We start from the raw sequence: 19,780 nt of genomic DNA, 5'->3' as shown, positions 1-19,780 counted from the left end.
CTGAATGCAGCTTAGCTTCAGAAGTGTTATTTTTCTTTTAATGTATCTGTAATGATAGGCAGATACATGCTTAGGCAAACTGAAATAACTGCTGTAGATTTCTGAGCAGAACAGATCTTCTGAAGTTCCTAAAGCATAAATATGTAATTTACCCCAAGAAAGTGTGTCCAGGGATTAATGGCAAAATGGCATCCACCTTTCTTGTGCTTAGTAAGAACTATATTTGTAATACATGTACGCAAAGTATGTACAACATGTCAGGTCAACTGAGATGCAATGAAGAAGCTTAAGAAATACCAGCATTGATATATGAAGTAATGGTCAGTTTATCTTTGTATCGAATGTGTCTGAAATGCAACAACAAAAACCTTTGGCACTTGGGACAACTCTCTAGCATCTTATAGGAATGATGGTCTAGTCTTTACTGCCACGTACTGTAACCTGCTATTGGCAGGACACAGATTTTAGACTGACCATGTTCTCCGGCTGCTTTTAGTGTCGCTTCAGGATGTGTCGATCCAAGGGGGTTACGCACAAATCGTCGCCGGCGCCGCAAGTCATCTTCCCAGTAGTCGAGGCGCCAGAACTCACGAGGACGACTACAATGAAACAGAGGAGCCACATATGTTAGCAATTATCAAACAGCATGGTAGCGCTGAATTTCTGCATAAAGCTCTCCTTGTTTGCACTGCTTTTGCCCTTTTTTTTTTCTTTCTTTTTTTTTTTTTTTAACCTCCCCCCTTTCTGCAATCTTTTACTTAGGTATGTCCTTGAAAATAACAATATCACCTTCCAGTCTAAGGAACTCCTTTCCCTTTTTTCTTGGAAGGTGAAATGAGCACTAAATACATCATTTTGAAATGAATTGCTGACAGTGTGATCAGTTTCCCCACACTCTGGTGGCATGTGCTCCGATTTCAGCCTCATTTCAGCCTCAGCAGGGCACCTTTCTCAGTGCCTGCATTTATAAACCAGAATAGGGAAAAGGCTATTATAAATATGGTATAGCATTACCTATATTAATCAAAGTCTGTCCCCCTTCATTTTTCTTCCTAATTTGTGCCTTTTTGCACAAGGTCAGTAAATCATACCATGAATTCTTGGTCCAGAAAGTGTTAACTTTAATGAATACCTCAGTTACATGGTTATGTATGTGATAATAAAATATTACTCTGTTTAGATGTGCAGGAATTTAATTAAAATAATCTCTTAAAATATTCATTACATTTAGCCCCTGAGGCTTAGAACAACACAAGAAAATGCATTTCTGTTCCATTTACTGTTTTTAAATAAACCATTCCAGGAGAGTGAAAGAGCAATCTATTTTCAAGCAAATCAGATTGGATTTCTGGTTTATGTAGTTGTGTTTCTACATTTAATTAAAAACTACATGTTATGATGTGTAATAATTGCTATATTGAAGGCATACTTTTAAAAAATTACATCTAGAAAAGGTTATATCAAATTCATTATTTTCCATTGTATGTTCCAAATATACGTAGATCTTTTTAATATGGTCATATATAAGTGCCAGTTGCTATCTTGTTACACGATCATGAATATATACCATTGTAAAACAGTATTTTAGCCCAGAGAATGCACAAAAAAAATACCACAATTCCAGGTATAGCAAATAAACAAACAGAAGATGCCTGAAGCATAGAATAGCTGTGATAGCCTGAAAATCTGAGCCCAAATTGCAAAACACTGATTTTGTTTGTTAACAGAACTAGTATTAAAACAATAGATGAAAATGCATATATATTCGATTTCTGGTCCAGGAGCTAATAAAAAGTATACCTGCCAACACTGACAAATGAATAGCCACAACTAATTTACAAATCACAATGTTAAAAATACTTGGTATCTACATTCTTAGTTCTGAGCTCTAAAGGCAGAAATGAGTTTTATTTAAGGTAAATCAAGGTTTCAAACAAATATGGTAACGAAAGCCAGAATAATTTGCATAATCCTGCTCTCACACACAATTCATAGACATTAAAAATTGTGACTGAAAATAATCTTATAAGAATGAAGTGTCTTTGCATCTGCCTTCATTACATGTCTATGCCTTTTTCTAACACCAAAGCAAAGGCAGTGCTATTCTTCATCTTCCTGGTTTCTTACTTTCAGAAAAATATTGAAGCGTTGGAATGAAACACTCTAATATCTTACTTTCCCAGTTTGTGTGTGTGTGTGTGTGTTGCAAACATGTTCAAAACTGAATGCTTCGATTATAAAATCCAATTATTTTGGAATAGTAAACCAAACAAAAACTATAAACCACAGGAAGATATGGGTTTATTCAAAGGTCGATTAATGACTTAAAATTCTACATTAGTGATTATAGAAAAAAAGCAGAACACAGCTGGCTACATGCATGCCTTTGATAGTCATAGAGCATGGATAGGCACTTCATCATTCTGCCTTCCTACATTTATCTGTTAAAATTATTATCAAATATCAGCCAGGATGCAGTCGTGAATCACAGACTGTTCCTCGTCTTCAGGGGAATGATACAATGAGGGTCTATTCATCAGTATGGCAATCGGCACAAGTAATTAGTTCCCTAGACTGAGATCTCCTACAAAGCTTATTTCAGTCAGCACCACAAACATATGACAATGAAAAGCTAATGGAAGCCGCTAAAATTTGTTAACCTCTTCTGCCATCAATCCTTCTGGTATTCTGTGCTACAGTATTATGCAAAGATGGTAAATTATTAATTTGTCGTTCATCTTTCTACATCTATCTTTCTACAGTTTTAATAGAATTAAGTGATGCCATTCTTCTGGATAACAATTAAAATGATACTACATTACAAAACTATGCTAAAATTATCAGAAAAATTGATAACAATCAACAGGCATGAAGTATCATCCTGAAATATATTATACCTCTAGTCCCCTACTTTCTTTTTCAATTTGGCAAATGAAATTTGCATAGGATTCCATCTCCTTCACCAGTATGCTGATTATTCACAAACAACATCATATCAACTATTAGACTATGTATTTAAGTATTTATAACTTTTGGCAGCCACTGTATTATGAGGTGAAAAAATACCTACTCTCTACACATATAAAAATATCCAACAAAAACCTGCACAGCCAAACATAAAGACCTATGTTGTCCAATTCCTACAAGTGAGCCATTTTTGAGAGCAGCTACTGGGACAATTGCACATTAGTATCAGTATAAGACAGTATACTATATAGCTACTCTAGAACAACTGCCTTACTAGTTAAGATCAATAAACCAATGCAGTCTCACCCCCAAAAGGCAACGCTGTACCATGCAGGCTTTGTACCTCTACAGCCAGGGGGAGACAGATGTAAATATCGCTCTGATTTGGGCAGAATTTGACTGCTGAAAGACTGAAGGATTATGAAGCAAAGGGCCAAGTACATAGATTTTGGGAAGGGTATAACACCACTGAATACAGGGGATATTTGACAACAGAAGTTTCTGGCCCTACAATAAAGGCTGCCATATGGACTAAAGGTGCTATATGGACTGGATCAATGAACATAAGCACTCAATTAGTGTAAGTGCAAGAGCAACATTTCTCAGGGGACTGGGGATTTATGAATTATAAATCATATGATTTGCATGGATTTGTCAGGGGGCCCTCTAACATCATAGACAGTAATTAGTGGTTCCTTGGTAACAATATTTACTGAATAGAAACAAAGCTTTGATATGAAATGTTTTATTCAAACAGCACACCATTATATTGCTTTTCAAACAGATTTCCGATAAAACCTTCCTCTCAATTCTCACATAATTAAATGGATTGTTACAACTGTACAGAGATGAGATGAAATACAGAACGACCAATATAACCTGTATTCTCAGGACTTTGAGTATATTCTGCAAAAAAGAAAAAATTCACTTCACTGTGGTCAATGAGAAAAAACTTAAATGCTCACAGATCTCCATTCCAGGAACAAGAAAGCTATTTTTTCTATCAGTTTCAAAGATTAACACCATTGGAAACAAAACATACCAACTGGTGTACTAGTTTTATCATGGTGTTATAACAAAGGAATTTTAGGCATGGGAATTACCTATTGGTCCTCATACCCTACAGGAGATTTAAACTGAATCTAAGCAGCACAACCAGAGAATGATGAGAGGATCATGCAATTGCTAAATAATTTCTTGTAATGCCCTATCCATTGTGTACTTCAAGATACTCTGCCACCTTTATGACCACAGAAAAGCAGTCGAGCACACCAGTGTGGTTAGAAAACTGACTCTGCAAGCTGGAGAAGAGCTAAGAAAATGCAAACCTAAAAAGCAATAGTTTGAGAGGTCTTAGGGCTGTAGTTGGGCCATCAGTTAATTGAGAATGGATGTCAGCATACCACAGAAGCACCCATTTGGATACTTAGATTAGTGAAGAAATAAATAAACACACTACAGAAGAGAAAAAGAAAAGGAAAGAAGGGTGAAAGCAGCACAACATTATAGAAATCATCTGCAAAGACAACGGATGATTTAAGCTCTGAACAACCTCTTCTGTCTAGCAGGCTATCTAGCCTTAAAGGGAAGAAAACGCACTCACATGACAGACAACTGCAACAAACTGAAAAGCAGATGGAAACAAGAGTGTGTATGCTCTCAAACGCATTGTTATACTATGAAAACTCAGACTAGCACAGTCCACTATTACAGTCTTGGCACAGTCTACTACTTAAATAAAAACAGTTCTTGCTCTGCCATATTGTAATTGTGCACATTAAACACAGATATGAAAGATTGGTTAACGTGAATTTCATACTTCCAGAAAAGATCACGCTAACACGTCTGGAGGCCAAGGCTGAGAACGAGAACACAAGTGGTGATCATGACATAAGCATAATATCTCATTCACATGCCCTAAATCTCTGTGAAGATACCAAGATAAATTTCCATATGACACACTCCTCATTGGAACTCTAACTGTAGAGTTAAGAGGGTAAGTCAATCTCCAAACCTAATCAATCCTTGGTCTCTCTGCTAAGACCATCAGCAAGGCAATCAATCAGCGATTGCAATTTCTAAGGTGTAAATGCTCGAACATGGAAACCTAGGCTAAATTGGTTTCATAGACAACCAAACGCAGAGTGGCAACACCACTTATTCATCAGTAGCAACAGTACAGGTTTGAAAGGAAACCCAGAAGAAAGAGGCTCTGTGATTTCTCGATCGCTGTCTGCAAGCCTACCAAAACTTCTGGTTTTAATTTATCGAGCACTTTGATTGCAATGGCTCATCAAATACTTCATGCACAATATCAGGTGTTACTTCTAAGTTACACAAAAGAGCAATCATGGAATGCAAATAACGATGCCCAATTTTTTAAGAAAAAATATGGTGGATTATTTAATGCTGTTTGGGAACATTTCTTGTTCTACATCATGATAACTTTTGCTTTCATGTGAAATATTTCAAGAACTCAAGCCAGACGTGCTGCAAGATACACAAACATTTTTCACACACACACACAAAGCAATAAGCATTCACATTTGCTTGTCAATCCAAAGACAAAAGTGCTGAAGTTCTAGAAGTACTGCAGAAATCTTGATGGAGTACTGCTAAGCAGACTGCAGTGAATCATATAATGTAAGAAACTGCTTTATTTTGTAAATTGAAATCCACTGTATTTTCATGCAGCTGGATGTCCAGAGTATAAACTAAAATCTCTTTTTTTGCATGTAATAATAAAATGCAAGGTATCTTCCACTAACTGACTTGATAACACACAATTTCAGCAAGCAATAAAACTTTCTGAAACCCTTCAGTATTCTTGTGATGAGCATTCACAAACTGTGATCTAAAAACACAAGTTACAGTAGAGCACATTATTACGATTAGCTACATGTCTATAAGTACTAATCTAAAAAAAATGTTTTGTGCACATGTATCTGTATTATTAATTTGTAACATAATCAAAAATTTCAAACATATTTTTGAATATAAATCACTAAGCTTAATAACAGTAAAGTAATGGCTGAAGATGTAACTTGACAAGCACGTTCTCAGCAGCAGTACCAAGTTCAGCACATCATGCAGAGATCCCATGTACAAGTGTTTCTGTTGCCATATGACAGACCTAATTCAGAGCACTGATGCAGTAGGGAAAAATTACCATTTTTCAGTAAATCAAGTTCCTGATCTGATTCCCAACATTGCCTGTATTAGCAAAGCATGCAGGAAAAGGTCTGATCAGTATTAAGTCAAAGTTGCCACCAAAATATTACTTGGCCAGCTACATGCTATTTCAATGTATGTATTTCACAGCACTTCACTGATAATGTATCTACTTCAGAACATTAAAGATTAACTAGCTCCTAATAAGTGCATTGAGATCTTCAAAAATGCTACTTACATTACCTATATCTTCTTCAATGGCAAAAACAGTTAAAGAAGATTATCTGTTCTCCCTCCTTCTCTCAGTTGCATTCACATAAGCATTTGAGGCCACATCATAAACCGAATCACAGTAACAATCTGGGTTTATTAGGACTGAATGTTTTTGTTCTGTTTTATATTAGTAACCTGATTATGCTGCAGTCTCATCAGCAACTATGTAGCTAAAAATGAGGGAAAGGAATGTACAGGTGAGGGGAAGGAAGGAAAGGATAAGGAAGAACATCTTTGATATCAACGAAGACAAACAACATAATCGTACTCTAATATTAGCAGAGTCTGTGCCTTCTCATATTATCTTCATTTTCCCCACATCCATATTTCATAGTTTCAGAACACAAACTTCCACAAATGGAAATAATTGGGAACCCTTAAGCAAAAAACATAATGGACAGGCAGGTTCTTAATCTCTGTCACAATCATTACTGTACTAACAGAAACTGGTCATAACAAAGGCCCAAGAGGACCAAGTATAACTTCTCCGGCATAACATCAACTCTGCAGAACATTAATGTAATCCATTAAATTAGCATAGTCTACTTGCTTCTTCTAACCCTCCTCCAATAAAACAATTGACTTTGTCTATAAAGGATTTTTTCCTAAAAGGACTTCTACCTTTATCTGTGTTTCAATTTTACCAAAAGGTATGGTGGGGGAGGGGCGTTTCCTGCATTTCCAGAAGAGAAAGTAGTGCCTGTTTATTCCTCACATCTTTCAGAAGAAATAGATGTGAAAATCAGGGTGTGACCTTCAGGCACAATGTCTACACAGACTTAGAATAGACCTGTCACTTTGAGGACCTTTGCGCAGCTGTAGGAGACCTTTGTACAGTTTAAACCTAAGGTACTTCCAGCGTAGAGAAAAAAAATGGGAATGTCAGTAAGAGAAGCACGTCTTAATGATGTTTCATGCTATTTCTCCATATAAACAAGACAGTACAAACAGCACAGATCTGTAATGCCTAGATTTGCATTTTGAAACCTGGTACAAATGCTGTTGGTACGCTTTCATACAGTAAATAGTTAGGATACTACCTCTTTGTCTCAACCACACATTGGACACCACAGTCACTCAGACCTCCTGATCTCTGTGTTTTGAATCATACCAAAAATCCATTCCCATCTAACTAGCATGCAAAACAAAACCAGAGGAACAGTGCCAATGTCAGATATCACAGAGACTCTCTTCTGCATTGACAAGCTTTGAATTCCTCACTTAAAAAGCAATCCAGTAAAAATGTTGACTATAAATGTTTTAGTCTCCCTCCATGCATTATAAAGCACCATGTCAGGGTAAAGACAAGCCCACCTTTAAGGTGTTGCTTTCCTACATGATGGTGTTATTAACTTTCAGTTTTAAACCAGCTCTGTTTATGTATGAGTTTATGTATGCTCTTCTTTGATCTTTATTAACCCCTTGGTGGCTAACCACAGCCACAGCTTTTTCAGAGGCAGCATTCTTTGAAGTGCTGGCATTCCAGTGCAGACTGATACTTCAAAGAGGGCTTGCTTAAATACATGGTACAGTACTAATCATGTATTCTGCTATCTTATCTTAGACTGATCTTATTTTGGTCCATCTAAAATAAAGCTGCACTTTAAAAGACTGTCACCTTAAGACACAGTTCAATTCCTGCTGCATTTCCATCAAGATTAATTATGAATTTACTGGAAACTACTTTAATTCTCTACCAGAAAAAAAGTTAACAAGAAAACTTTCTTCTGGCTTTGAGCAAAATTAGTTCAGACATGACTGAGACATGGAAGAATAAATGTATAGCAAATCTGCAACAGGACGCTTTGGCTTAGTTGCTCATAAATCTTTCCAGATCTCACACATCCTACACCTGGTTGCAGCCAACAACTTTTAATTTGTCTTTCAAAATAACTACAGTTCATACAGATCCCATAAAACGCTACTCTTATTGAAAATAACAAGAACCACCATAGAATACAAAAATAGGTACACTGTATCTCATTGGAGGTTTTTTGCTGTTTGATAGTGGGGAAATTCTGTCTGCAGTACTCAGTCATCCCTTCCTTGACAAAATGAACAACGGAATATAAGAGTATAGGTTATATACATGATGAAGGAGCAAGTTCAGTCTCTCTTCTTAGCTATTCCTACCGGTTCAGATGCTTTCGCCTTAAGCACAAGCACAGAAAGGACCCATATTGACCTACATCTTTTCTCACTAATTAGAGCAACACCAGATTTTCTGTGAGGAATAAAGTACATTGAAATGCTATGACTTGGATTAATTCTTTGCAGTAGCTTGGAATTTGAGATTATAATCTTTCAGCATTTCTGGATATATAGATCAACTTTTGAGCAAAACAAGAAAATCTCGTCAGATCTGTTACTTTGTTTATATATTGTTCTGAACCCAAAAGTATTTAACACATGAATTACAGTAAAAGTTTTTCAAAAAAAACATTTCAGCTTCACTACCATCTTTTCTAGAAGAAACAGGATGAAGTCACATTCCCACATATCTGCACTTTAAGAGCTGTGGCTAACCTGTATCCTTTTTTATAGCCCTCTTAACAGCTGGATACTCTTCTTGCTTCCATAAAAATGTAATACTGCACCCCTCTGATTCAGCAAACACTCTGCTGCTCTATGTTCTTCTAAAGGATTTTTTTTTCATTTGTATATATATTTTATACCCCTCTGCCAGAAAGGTCTAAACCATTTATTGTTTCCAAAAAGCAGTTAAAATTAGTATCTAGTAACTAAATTAATTCAACAAACACCAAAGAGAAGAATGGGAAAATGACTAAAACTTAGGTACAACATCTGCAGTTTTCCAATCCAGACTGAACCTCTGCAAGGTGATGCAGTCTGTTAAAGACCACTTGCCTTCAAACCAGCCTTGCCAAAATAAGATTTCCATTCAAGACAGACCAACCTGTTAGTTCCTTTGATAGGAAAGAGACTGTCCTCCAACTTATGAGAGATGGAACAGCTTTATACATTGATTTTTTTTAAAACATAGAATAACAAAGATAAGAAAGTCCTCTCTGAGGTTCCTAAATGCCTACATACCAAAAATATATACATTTTATATTTTTATTGTGGAAAGAATTTGAGTGCATCTCAAGAGATAAGAAAATTCCCCTTTCAACCTCTTGCTTAATTACAAATTAATTTGGACATACTTGTCCCTCTGCTTTAAATCATATTGGGAAGAATAGGTAACCCATAGCATGTTCAACTATTGTTGAACAACATCTCTGAAAAGGTATTATCAATTCACATTGCAGGTCAGGCAGGATACAGAAGTCTTAGAGAGACTCAATTTCAACATTACCTACATTTGTCCTACTCTCTAACTAAAATCAAAGCTTAGATCAAAACAAAACAACAAAAACACACAAAAAACCCAACCAAAACCAAATGGAACACCACCCTTCAAGCATGATTTAAAGGCTAACACTTCTGTCAGAGACTGAATTCAGGATTCAAAAAACTGAGGAGGGCAAAAATCTGGGAAATGACTTCATTGTGTGATGATTGCAGGAACATATGTAAGAAAGAGTTCAAGTAACTGCAAACATTGTATTGCGCTCGGAGACAGGAAACAGTAAGTACAAGGCAGTGAGACCACGAAGAAGCACATGGAGCAAGACTCCTAACTGTTACCATACTAGCATAGCATCATCAGGAAACAACAACAGGACTCAAAAGCCTTTAAAAATATTTAACTTATTCATTATATTTCTCCTTGGAAAGTCTTGTAAAAGGTCTCTAAAAAGAAAAACACACCACTGAATTATGATGAAGCACCCTTTCCTGGACCACACAAAGATTACTGTGTTTACTGAAGCTTTAAATGAAGGAAAAAGTAGCCTGAAAATATACCTTATATTCTATTACATGCAGTCAAAGAACTAGGATCCAAAAGGTTGGCAATTAATTGGCACCACAGAGAGGCAAGATCAAAACAGTTACCTGATGCAGTCTGCAAGTAAAGATGCTTATGGTCGTAAACATCTCAAGGGTGGATGTCAAGAGGATGGTACCAGACTCTTTTCAGTGGTACCCAACAACAGGACGAGGTGCAATAGGCACAGACTGAAACACAGGAGGTTCTATATAAACACGAGGAGAAACTTCTTTACATTGAGAGTACCAGAGCACTGGAACAGGCTGCCCAGAGAGGCTGTGGAGTCTCCTTCTCTGAAGACATTCAGAACCCATCTGGACACCTTCCTGTGTGATCTGCTCTGGGTGACCCTGCTTTAGCAGGTGGGCTGGACTAGGGTTGGATCTCCAGAGGTCCCTTCCAACCCCAACCATTCTGTGATGCTGCCTGGGAATGGCTGTTAGCAAGACGGTAGCTGTCAGCTCACACCAAGTCCCTCCGGGCAGTGTGAAGAACACGGGCGGCTTCACACCCATCTGCTGCACTGTCTGCAAGAACTTGGCATGAAACAGCACATACACTGTACTACTGAGGATGGAAAAGCAGCAGTAAGGTATAGATGTTAAGGTCTAGACAAGTAGGAAAAATGCTCAGTAGATGAGGAGCTGATGTGGGAGAATAAGCCAAGGAAAAGCTGGAGTCTCCATTTGGAAAGGTGGACGTGCATACCTGGGGCAAATGTCAAAAGGTAGGGAGGCACTTTAGAATTGTTTTTTCTTCACATGCCAATAAATGTCATCCTGTATTTAGACAAATATAGTATTATTTCAGGCCTGACTACTCAGTGCTAATTTGAGCTCACCTAAATATCTGAAGCTTTAATCACACATCCTATCAAAGCTAGCTGAAGGTACTGAACCACTTCCTGAAATCCACTGACGCCCAAGGCTCATAAAGGTTCTAGAGATAGTTACTAGCTGCCTCTGAAAATCAGACCTATCCTCTGGCTACATTAACAAGAGATAAGTGCAGAAGCCATCCTTATTAATGTTACAAAAGTTACATGAAAGGTCTACTTGCAGTAAAGCCTAAGATACATTAGATCACTAAACCACCCAAGGTTCCTTTAAAACACAGTAATTTAAGGGCTTAGTCCATGGAAAAAAAGGTGACATGTCAGAAGCAGCTAATTGAGAGGATGTAAACTTCTTTTCTACGGCTATTTGAAGAGAGAAACCTAGCAAAAGATAACTTAGTAATGAACATTTGGATTGAGCAATACAAAGACATGGCGATATTCTTTCCTCCACATAACCTTACTTCACACTCAAGACTAAAAGCATTAGCATTTAAATCCAACATTCAAGAACTGGATTGATAACAATGACTGTAAAACGAAAGCTCAAGAATCAACAAACCACAAAATGTTTCGGGTTTCACTTCAGTGATTTAAAAATGAGCACAGCCATCCTCCGGCCCCAACTTCTTTCCCCTCTGTGTTAGCATCCATAGAGACACATGCAAAAAGGCAATAAAGCTTTTTCTTCAAGGGGGCTATTACCCCTCTTGACAAGGTTTCCAACTTTTCCCTCTTCAGACAGGTATTCTTTTATTTGCTTTTAAGACAAGTTTACCAGCCACCTCAGCAACAATAACTCTGAGTTTCAAGTCAAACATGAAAAAAACAAACCAACAAAAACCCACAAAACACCAAACACAAGACCAAACAACAGTAGGAAAAATAACATGCCCCTTTAGTTTTTATATTAACATTGAAACAATTTTCTCAATATTAAGCAGTTCTTCTCAACACAGCAATCTTGTGATGGAGGAGAATGAAATGGACACAATACTGTTTGTCATTCACAGCTGGAAACAATAAGCCATATGCAGCAAAGAAGCCCTGTCCCACAGCCACTCAGCACCCCTAGAAAACATCCCCAGCAGAGAGAAACACTGGGCAACCTTGGGTAGCTCACACTGGCCTGCACCCAAACCACTTCACTGGATCCAGCAGCACCACCAGCCCCCCCCCATCCCTAATGCACCTGCTGGATAGAAAGTGTACAGGGACAGCTGAACCTTTTGTCACCAAAAGTTTAATCCCAAATTCTGCATACAAAAATGTCAGAGGTGGCTTAAAGTGGTGGCTTAAGGAAGAGTAAGATCAAACCGATCATCTACAACTTTTCCCCTAAAGCTCCACCAGTTTCCAACTATTTTCAGCTCAGAGGATTTCCTGAGTCTAATGTTGTTTCTCTGTTAATACTCCTTCCTCCTAGCATGTTTCTCTTCCAAGTACTCATCCACAGTGGAGAAACCAACTTCAATAAACCCAAGTATCAGTGGCCTCAACACCCACGTTCAGAGCTTGGGAAGCTTGGAAGACTGGAGAGAATTACTACAGTGAAAAACAATGGGCTGGCACTGGGCTAATTTATTGGAATTTCTGTTCTAATGTGTCACTTAGGCATCAAGGTAAAGAGTTTTAAGTGGCACAGGCAAACCTTAGTTTCTGCACTATTCCATCTGTGTGTTTATAAATCAACTATCTGTATAGTATGTGATATTGTTAATGTTCATGAAAAACAACAGTAGGGACACTGAAGAGAAAAATCCTTTTGGTACTAAAGGAACTACTAACAAAACTATAAATTGCATATTTAAAATCTGGAATGCAAATATGAGAGCAGAACATTTGTCTGTAACAACCACACAATTCTCCACACTTTTCTTCTAGAGATGTTAGTTCTTGTTTTACATAAATTCCTTGGAGGAGATTATTTAAGACCATGTCACTGTTAAATTATTGTGCATGTATTTATAAGCATAATTTAGGTATACTGCATCACAATGCACATTTTCTTCCTTGAACATAATTTTCCTCCTCATATACATAAACTACAAGTGTATCTGTAAAATCACACCTTTCTCTATTATTCAGCTTTAGGAATAATCATGTATTATCCCTGCTAAACTAAACTCAACTAACAACTTCTGTTTCAGAAGCCTATGATGAAAGAAAATTAAAGAGCCCAAACATTTTGACGCAGTACATAACGCAACTTCTCCAAGAAGCCTTGTTTACAAAGTTCGTTAAATCCGTCACAGAAAACACTCTTTAAAAAAACATGGTAAAGGAACTGAGAAGCATGCTTTTTTTGCAATTAGCTTATCTGCTGACAGAAGGGTCAATTCAGAATGACACTCAAAACTGAGAAAAGACTGTTATATTTCATCAAAAAAATTAAATGCTTTCACTTTCCTTTTCAAAATAAAAAGCCCCTATATTTTGTAAGAGACTTCAAGGATAGATAAAGTTATAAGTTTCCCCTAATGCAAAAAAAAAAATTAATGTTTTCAGAACACAAACCATTATTTTGGAAAGAAGATTAATTCAGTTATTAATGAAAAGAGCCCTAGAAAAGAATAAAAAATACTAATTTACATGTAAACCAGTTTGTATTTTAAAGTGACTTATGAATTTTAATTTGGACTGTTTCAAATACTAAGTATATATACAGCTACTTGTACTACATTTTTCAACTAAAATTAAAAATACAGTAATGAAAACAACAGCAAAAGGACTCAAATAAAACCTGATCTTTTGCTACAACTTCTCGAGGTCACAGGATTCATTTTCAGTATCATGCACCATTAAAATTTACTTTGTTGTACTAGTCACTAAGAGGGATAGAGAATATGGTTTTCACAAAAGGGATGGCTTTCATCTAGACTTTCACCCTCTTTATAGGGAATAACTTCACTAAACTTTGAAAATGAAATACATGTGTGAAGCTATATGGGCAAGCAGCAAATCACAGCAATAGCTACAGATTACTTACCAAACCATATGATAGAAGTAACCAATCTTTGATACTAATCACTGCAAGATGGTATTTTCCCAAAAAAATTCCCAAGAGTGAAAGGGGCAGCAAGAGGAGAAGTGACAGACCGACAATCACCGCAGAGTTTACAGCACACTGTGGCATTTGAGGATAAGAAATTAACACATTAACAAATCTAACAGGTTCATTGGCTGAATTTATTCTGTGACATGGATTCAGTGGCTTTTGATTGTTTTATAATAGATATGTTTGTAGGTAATTCTACTTGCCCAAAAGTCTTCTAAGGTGTTATTTTAATAACATGGAATAAAATTTCACAAGTCAAAAATTAGCTATGTTAAGGTAATTTTAATTTTTCCACATAGAAGCTCTGTCCCAAAGTATTTCTTCGGTTATCTCTGTACAAGGTTACCAAATATGACCACACTAATGGCTTTGGAAGTTCACAGTCTCTACACAATCAGTAGATGTTTACTAAAACAACTTTGAAGATGCTGCCCATTCTTCCCTAGGTAATGCCTCTCAGGTTGCCCCCCATCACACTTCTCATATGCCTGGACCATGACCTCATGTGTGTCAAACTCACTGAGAACAGTCTTATCTCCTGTCCATGACAAACATGCATTATTCCCACAGACCACTAAAAAAAATACATATATACAGACATAAATTTTCTCTGAAATGGTTACTTCAGAAAGATTAAGAGACACTGGGACAAAGAAATCTGCAGTTGTCTTTCACCAGTGCTCTCTACCTCCACAACAACATTATTTCATCCAGGTACACAACAGACAAAGAGCCTATGAGGTAACAAAGAAAGCATCTAGATGTGGAAGTTATGGAAGAAAAAAATGTGAGAGATGAGAGGCCAGAGGGAGGGATTACGTGTACATGCCCTGCTGGTGATCAGGCAGAGAAAAGAGGACAGAAGGGAATTAGTAGGGCAAGATGCAGAGTAGAGAAGGGATGGCATAAAACCAGGCCTGGCTAGAACAAAAACCTGGAAAAAGCATAAAAAGCAAAAAAAGAAATCTGGTGAAGAATTAATGGGGACAGAAAGCACAGGCAAGCAACAGTAGAGAGATGGTTGAGGGAGCAGGGAAGCAATGAGAAAATATTTCTTCTGTATGTCCTTATTAGGACATTACAGGTGATCCCAATTCTATTGCTCCCTGAAAATTTGACCTCATAATATCAACACTGTCCTACAATACCAGTCTGGTGCTCATTTGTTATTTTTCTGAAGACAGAGGGTGAAGTAGCACGTACATTTAACATGTAGTGTTTCCGCTTCCAAAATTTCCCTGTCATGAAGTAATTTTGCAGCTGTTCCTTAAAACCTCAAAGATCTCAATCAAAGATCTCAATCACACACGTCATACTTAGGGACAAACATCTCATCTACCATTAAAAGAAAAAAAAAAAAAAAAAAAGGAGAAAACGTAAATCCACCAGCACCCCCAGCTAGAATCAAATCTTAGCATCTTTAGCAGCAGTAGCAACAGCTTTACGAATATTGTCCAAAAAATCTGTCCAAAATGGTGAGCTTTTAAATGATGTTGCTACAGGGCTCTTTAAGCAAGGACAGGTGCCATTGTGCTAATGCTGCCTTTTAATGTTTGAGTCATGAGCCTGCTCTCATACTCAGACACGCAGCAGTAAGGCAAAGCTAGAAAATGTTTTTAGGAGCACACAACGCAAAAATAGTAAAAAAAAAAAAAAAAACAAAAAAATCACAACCACTTTAAAATTATTTAATGTGTGCCACAAAGCACATTAGTACAGGTATTAGAACTGCAGCTCCTGGTTCCCAGTTTTGCTATGGCCATTCTTTCAGCTGTCCTTAAAATCTCTCAAATAGTTATTTCTAAGGGTGCATCAAGGACTAGTAAACATCAAAGTTAAATGTTAATGCTTTTTTATTCTTTAAAAGTTTAGGAACAAAAATATTTGCCTTACTTGTGTAGAGAGAGCACCCATGGAGGCTATTTGCTGTGATAATAATTTAGAAAATATTGTTTCAGTAAATCAAACTTTCATGCTGCTCTTTAGAATTGGAGACCATAAGAGAAGTATAATAAAATCTACAGATACAAATGGCATGATAAATTCAGTGATTAAGGCTTTGGGGGGGTTGAGGTGTTTTGTTTTGTTTTTAATATATGAAAATATATTCCTTTATTTTAAAAGTATTCTTGCATTGCTACCATTACCATACTGTGAAATAGACTTAAATAGACTATTACCCACAAGCATATGCTTTGTGTTTTTCAGTATCATTAATAAGTTGCCTTAAAGCCAATTCAAGTAACAGGTCAATATTCCTAGATCTGACATACAAAAGGACTTCTAAAACCAACCTTGTCATTTTTTGTTTATTTTATATCTATTTTTTGCTCTTGTTCAACCTCCTTTGAAGTTAGTCTTCAAAGCTTCAATATCAACTGGAATGCAGCATTAAGGATTTTACGACACTATGCTACTTAAACTTTTATTGTTTTGTTGAGAAATCATAATCAGAAGGATTAAGCTCTTGTATTTGGCTTTTTGTTTTGCCTTTTTTTGTAATTTACTCTTGTTTTTTAAAAAATTCCAGTTCTAGTATGCCATAAATCTGTAGCATACCCCTTTTAGCCTTCCCACACAGACAAAATAATTCAGTTTACACTTAAACATGCTTAAGAAAAAAAATTACCATTCTTTATCATTTTCTAGCAGAGACAGTTAATACTCTCAGGCTACATTAATAGAATCTTTCTGCCATTGTAGAAAGTTTGATAGCACTCTTATTTCAATGTCTGAATTTTTCTCCTTTTTTTGACAAAGACAAATGATTGCCATCAATCAAGATCCAATCGGGTATACACAGAGTCAAGCAAATGCATCACTCTTTACTGGTTTTCCTGCTATTTGTGCAGGCTTTGCTCCATATTATTTTATAGAATGATCAAAAAAGCAGCCATAAGATAGATCATTCACACCCACTGTAAAATTAACTTTCATGAATAATGAGAGTTTTAAACCTCAGATAATGTATATGTTATACAGAAGATATTGCTGGAGTTCATTTCTGGCTAGAGATTATGTAAATGATACTATATGACCTTTATCATTACAAACAGGACATGCAAAACACATATTATTTCATACATCATTCTAAAGCCAGTCAGTACCTAAAGGAGAATCAGTCATTTATAATGTTCACAATGAAATACTAAGGTTGCAAGAAAATGATATGAAGTACTTGTGATATTTTTGACTACTCCTCCCCCTTAACCTGTTACTTATGTGCTCTAAACATAACGGAAGTAACAAAAATACAGTTTACCACCCCCCGTTTCTTTACATGAAATTCAGTATTCTGTTTCTTGATAGAAAGATCATTTATGTCAAGACTAAACTATACTGATAATAATAATTTATGTCAATCAAAGCCAATGCTGTTAAATTAATAGTAATACATAGAGTTATATCTGTATAACGAATAAGTAGTCCAATTTTTTATGTAAAACAACATTTTAAATCACTTTTCTTATGTTATTTCTTTATTACCAAACAATATGCTCAGCAGAGTTAAATTGCTTAAAGATTTCCTGAAGATAAAAGGTACCATGAAGGCTGGACAGTAGATACACATATGGAATTAATGACAAGCTGTAGGAAAGATCTAGCCAACCAAGCAATGCTCAGACTGCATTGTTCAGACTTCTCTTTTCCGCACCAATGAGGAACAAAAAGAGTATGAAATGTGTTTTAAATTTTGAGACTTACAAAGCTCTTAAATATTTAAAGAAACTCATCAAAATAGATAAATATATAGATTAATATAAAGTACATATAGCAATTAATTTATATATATGTATTTATATACATTTAAATGTCATATAGCCTATCAAATATATGTCTACTCCAAAACATCAGATCTTTGGTATGAACAAACAATAAAGTGAAAAATTTGGTCAAATTGACTGCATGTTATTCTTACGTCAGGAAGCATACTGTGCCACACAGTTTACCAGTTCTCAGTGTTCAATATTTTTCTTACTTTCAAACTTCCTGTCTACCAGTTCTTCCATTCAATCCAAATACAGTCATATTTTTTTTTCTGACAGATAGGTTCAGTAACTTCTGCTGATCTACTGGATCACATCACAGCTTTATATACATCCTTATTTTCCATGTGCCTTAACATAGTTTCTCAGAGGATCTTGCTGGGCACATAAGTGAGACTTCCTTTTTTCCCTTTTTTAAAATGGGGTTATGTTTCTCCTTTTCTAGTCAGTGGGAACTTTATCAGACTGCCATGACTCCTCAGATATGATAGATAGTGACCTGCCAGTTGCCTCAGGACCCACAGATACGTCTCATCAGGTCACATGGACTTGTGCACCTTCAGGTTCCTTAGATGGTCTTTGAACCTGATCATCTCCTACAGTGGGAGGCTCTTCATTCTCCTAGTCCCTGCCTTGGCTTTCTGTGACTTGGGCGATGTGGCTGAAGTTCTTGTCAGTGAAGACTGAGGAAAAAAGTCATTGAGTACCTCAGCTTTCTCCATAGTCTGGGTAACCATGTCTCTCATTTTCTTCTGGAGAGGGTCCACATTTTCCCTAGTCTTCCTTTTATCACCTACATAGCTATAGAAGCTTTTCTTGTTGCCTTTGACTTCCCTGGTGAGATTTAGCTCTAGCAGGGCTTTAGCTTTCCTAACCTGATCCCCAACTACTTGGGCAATTTCTCTGTATTCCTCCCAGGTTATTTACCCTTGCTTCCACCTTCTGTAGGCTTCCTTTTTATGTTAGAGTTTGTCCAGGATCTCCTTGTTCATCCATGCAGGCCTCCTCACATTTCTGCCTGAATTCCTCTTTGCTGGGATGCCCTGCTCCTGAGCTTGGAGGAGGTGATCTTTGAACATTAACCAGCTCTCCTGTAACACTTGTCTTTAAATCCCACAGTCTTTCACCACAATGGGCTATTCCCATTGCTACTTTGATGGAGGATCCCTTCTTATTGCAGACACGTGAAGGTCCATAAGGGACAAGATGGCTGGAAAAGATGGCTCTGGACTCTTCAGAGAAGAGCAACAGAAGACAGTATAGAACCCAAATGACACTAGGCATCTCGTTTGCCTTCTCACAGATGGGTACTGATATTGTGTTTCTCATGTTTTCAGTACCATTTGAATAGCTGCTTAGCAGTTGTCATTCTGTGCACTAAATGTTATAATGGTCCCTTGAGAGCAACAGTATGAAATTCTCCAATTAAAAGCTGCTTCATAACACATGTAAAGCCAAAATATGGTTGAATAAGTAACGTAAGTTTTGACTCACACTAAACTTCCGGAGCTTTTGACTTTGTAACTTTAATAACTGTTAACATAGGGAATTGAGGTGGAGAGTAGTAGATGCATCTGTCTACCTGTTCTCCCCACACTGGAGAGACAAAAACAAGGGCAGGAAACAGAAAAGGTATACAACAACAGAAATCAGCTATCACCTGGAAAAATATGGGAAGCCTATACGTTGTAGAAATCATCACCAAAAATCAGCTTTATGAAAGAAGATAAATTTCTGGTCGGTCAGATTTTATGACATAACATTTCCTGCATGTTTAAGGGAGCAAATGCCTGCAGCCATCCTGATCTTTGCAT

At 36.7% G+C, this 19,780-nt stretch overlaps 1 protein-coding gene across 4 annotated transcripts in view; it reads right to left on the bottom strand.

The window, feature by feature from the left end:
• The window catches only part of LRBA (LPS responsive beige-like anchor protein), a 409,013-nt gene that overhangs the window by 199,949 nt on the left and 189,284 nt on the right, over positions 1-19,780 (bottom strand). For all 4 annotated transcript variants that reach the window (XM_065061876.1, XM_065061878.1, XM_065061877.1 and 1 more), the window contains exon 37: positions 475-599. In XM_065061876.1, coding sequence (XP_064917948.1) covers positions 475-599 — 125 coding nt within the window. The remainder of the gene's footprint in view (positions 1-474; positions 600-19,780) is intronic.

This window comes from Columba livia, chromosome 4 (genome assembly GCF_036013475.1).
Source record: "Columba livia isolate bColLiv1 breed racing homer chromosome 4, bColLiv1.pat.W.v2, whole genome shotgun sequence".
Taxonomy (NCBI): Eukaryota; Metazoa; Chordata; class Aves; order Columbiformes; family Columbidae; genus Columba; species Columba livia.
This window is presented reverse-complemented; position numbering and strand designations above follow the sequence as displayed.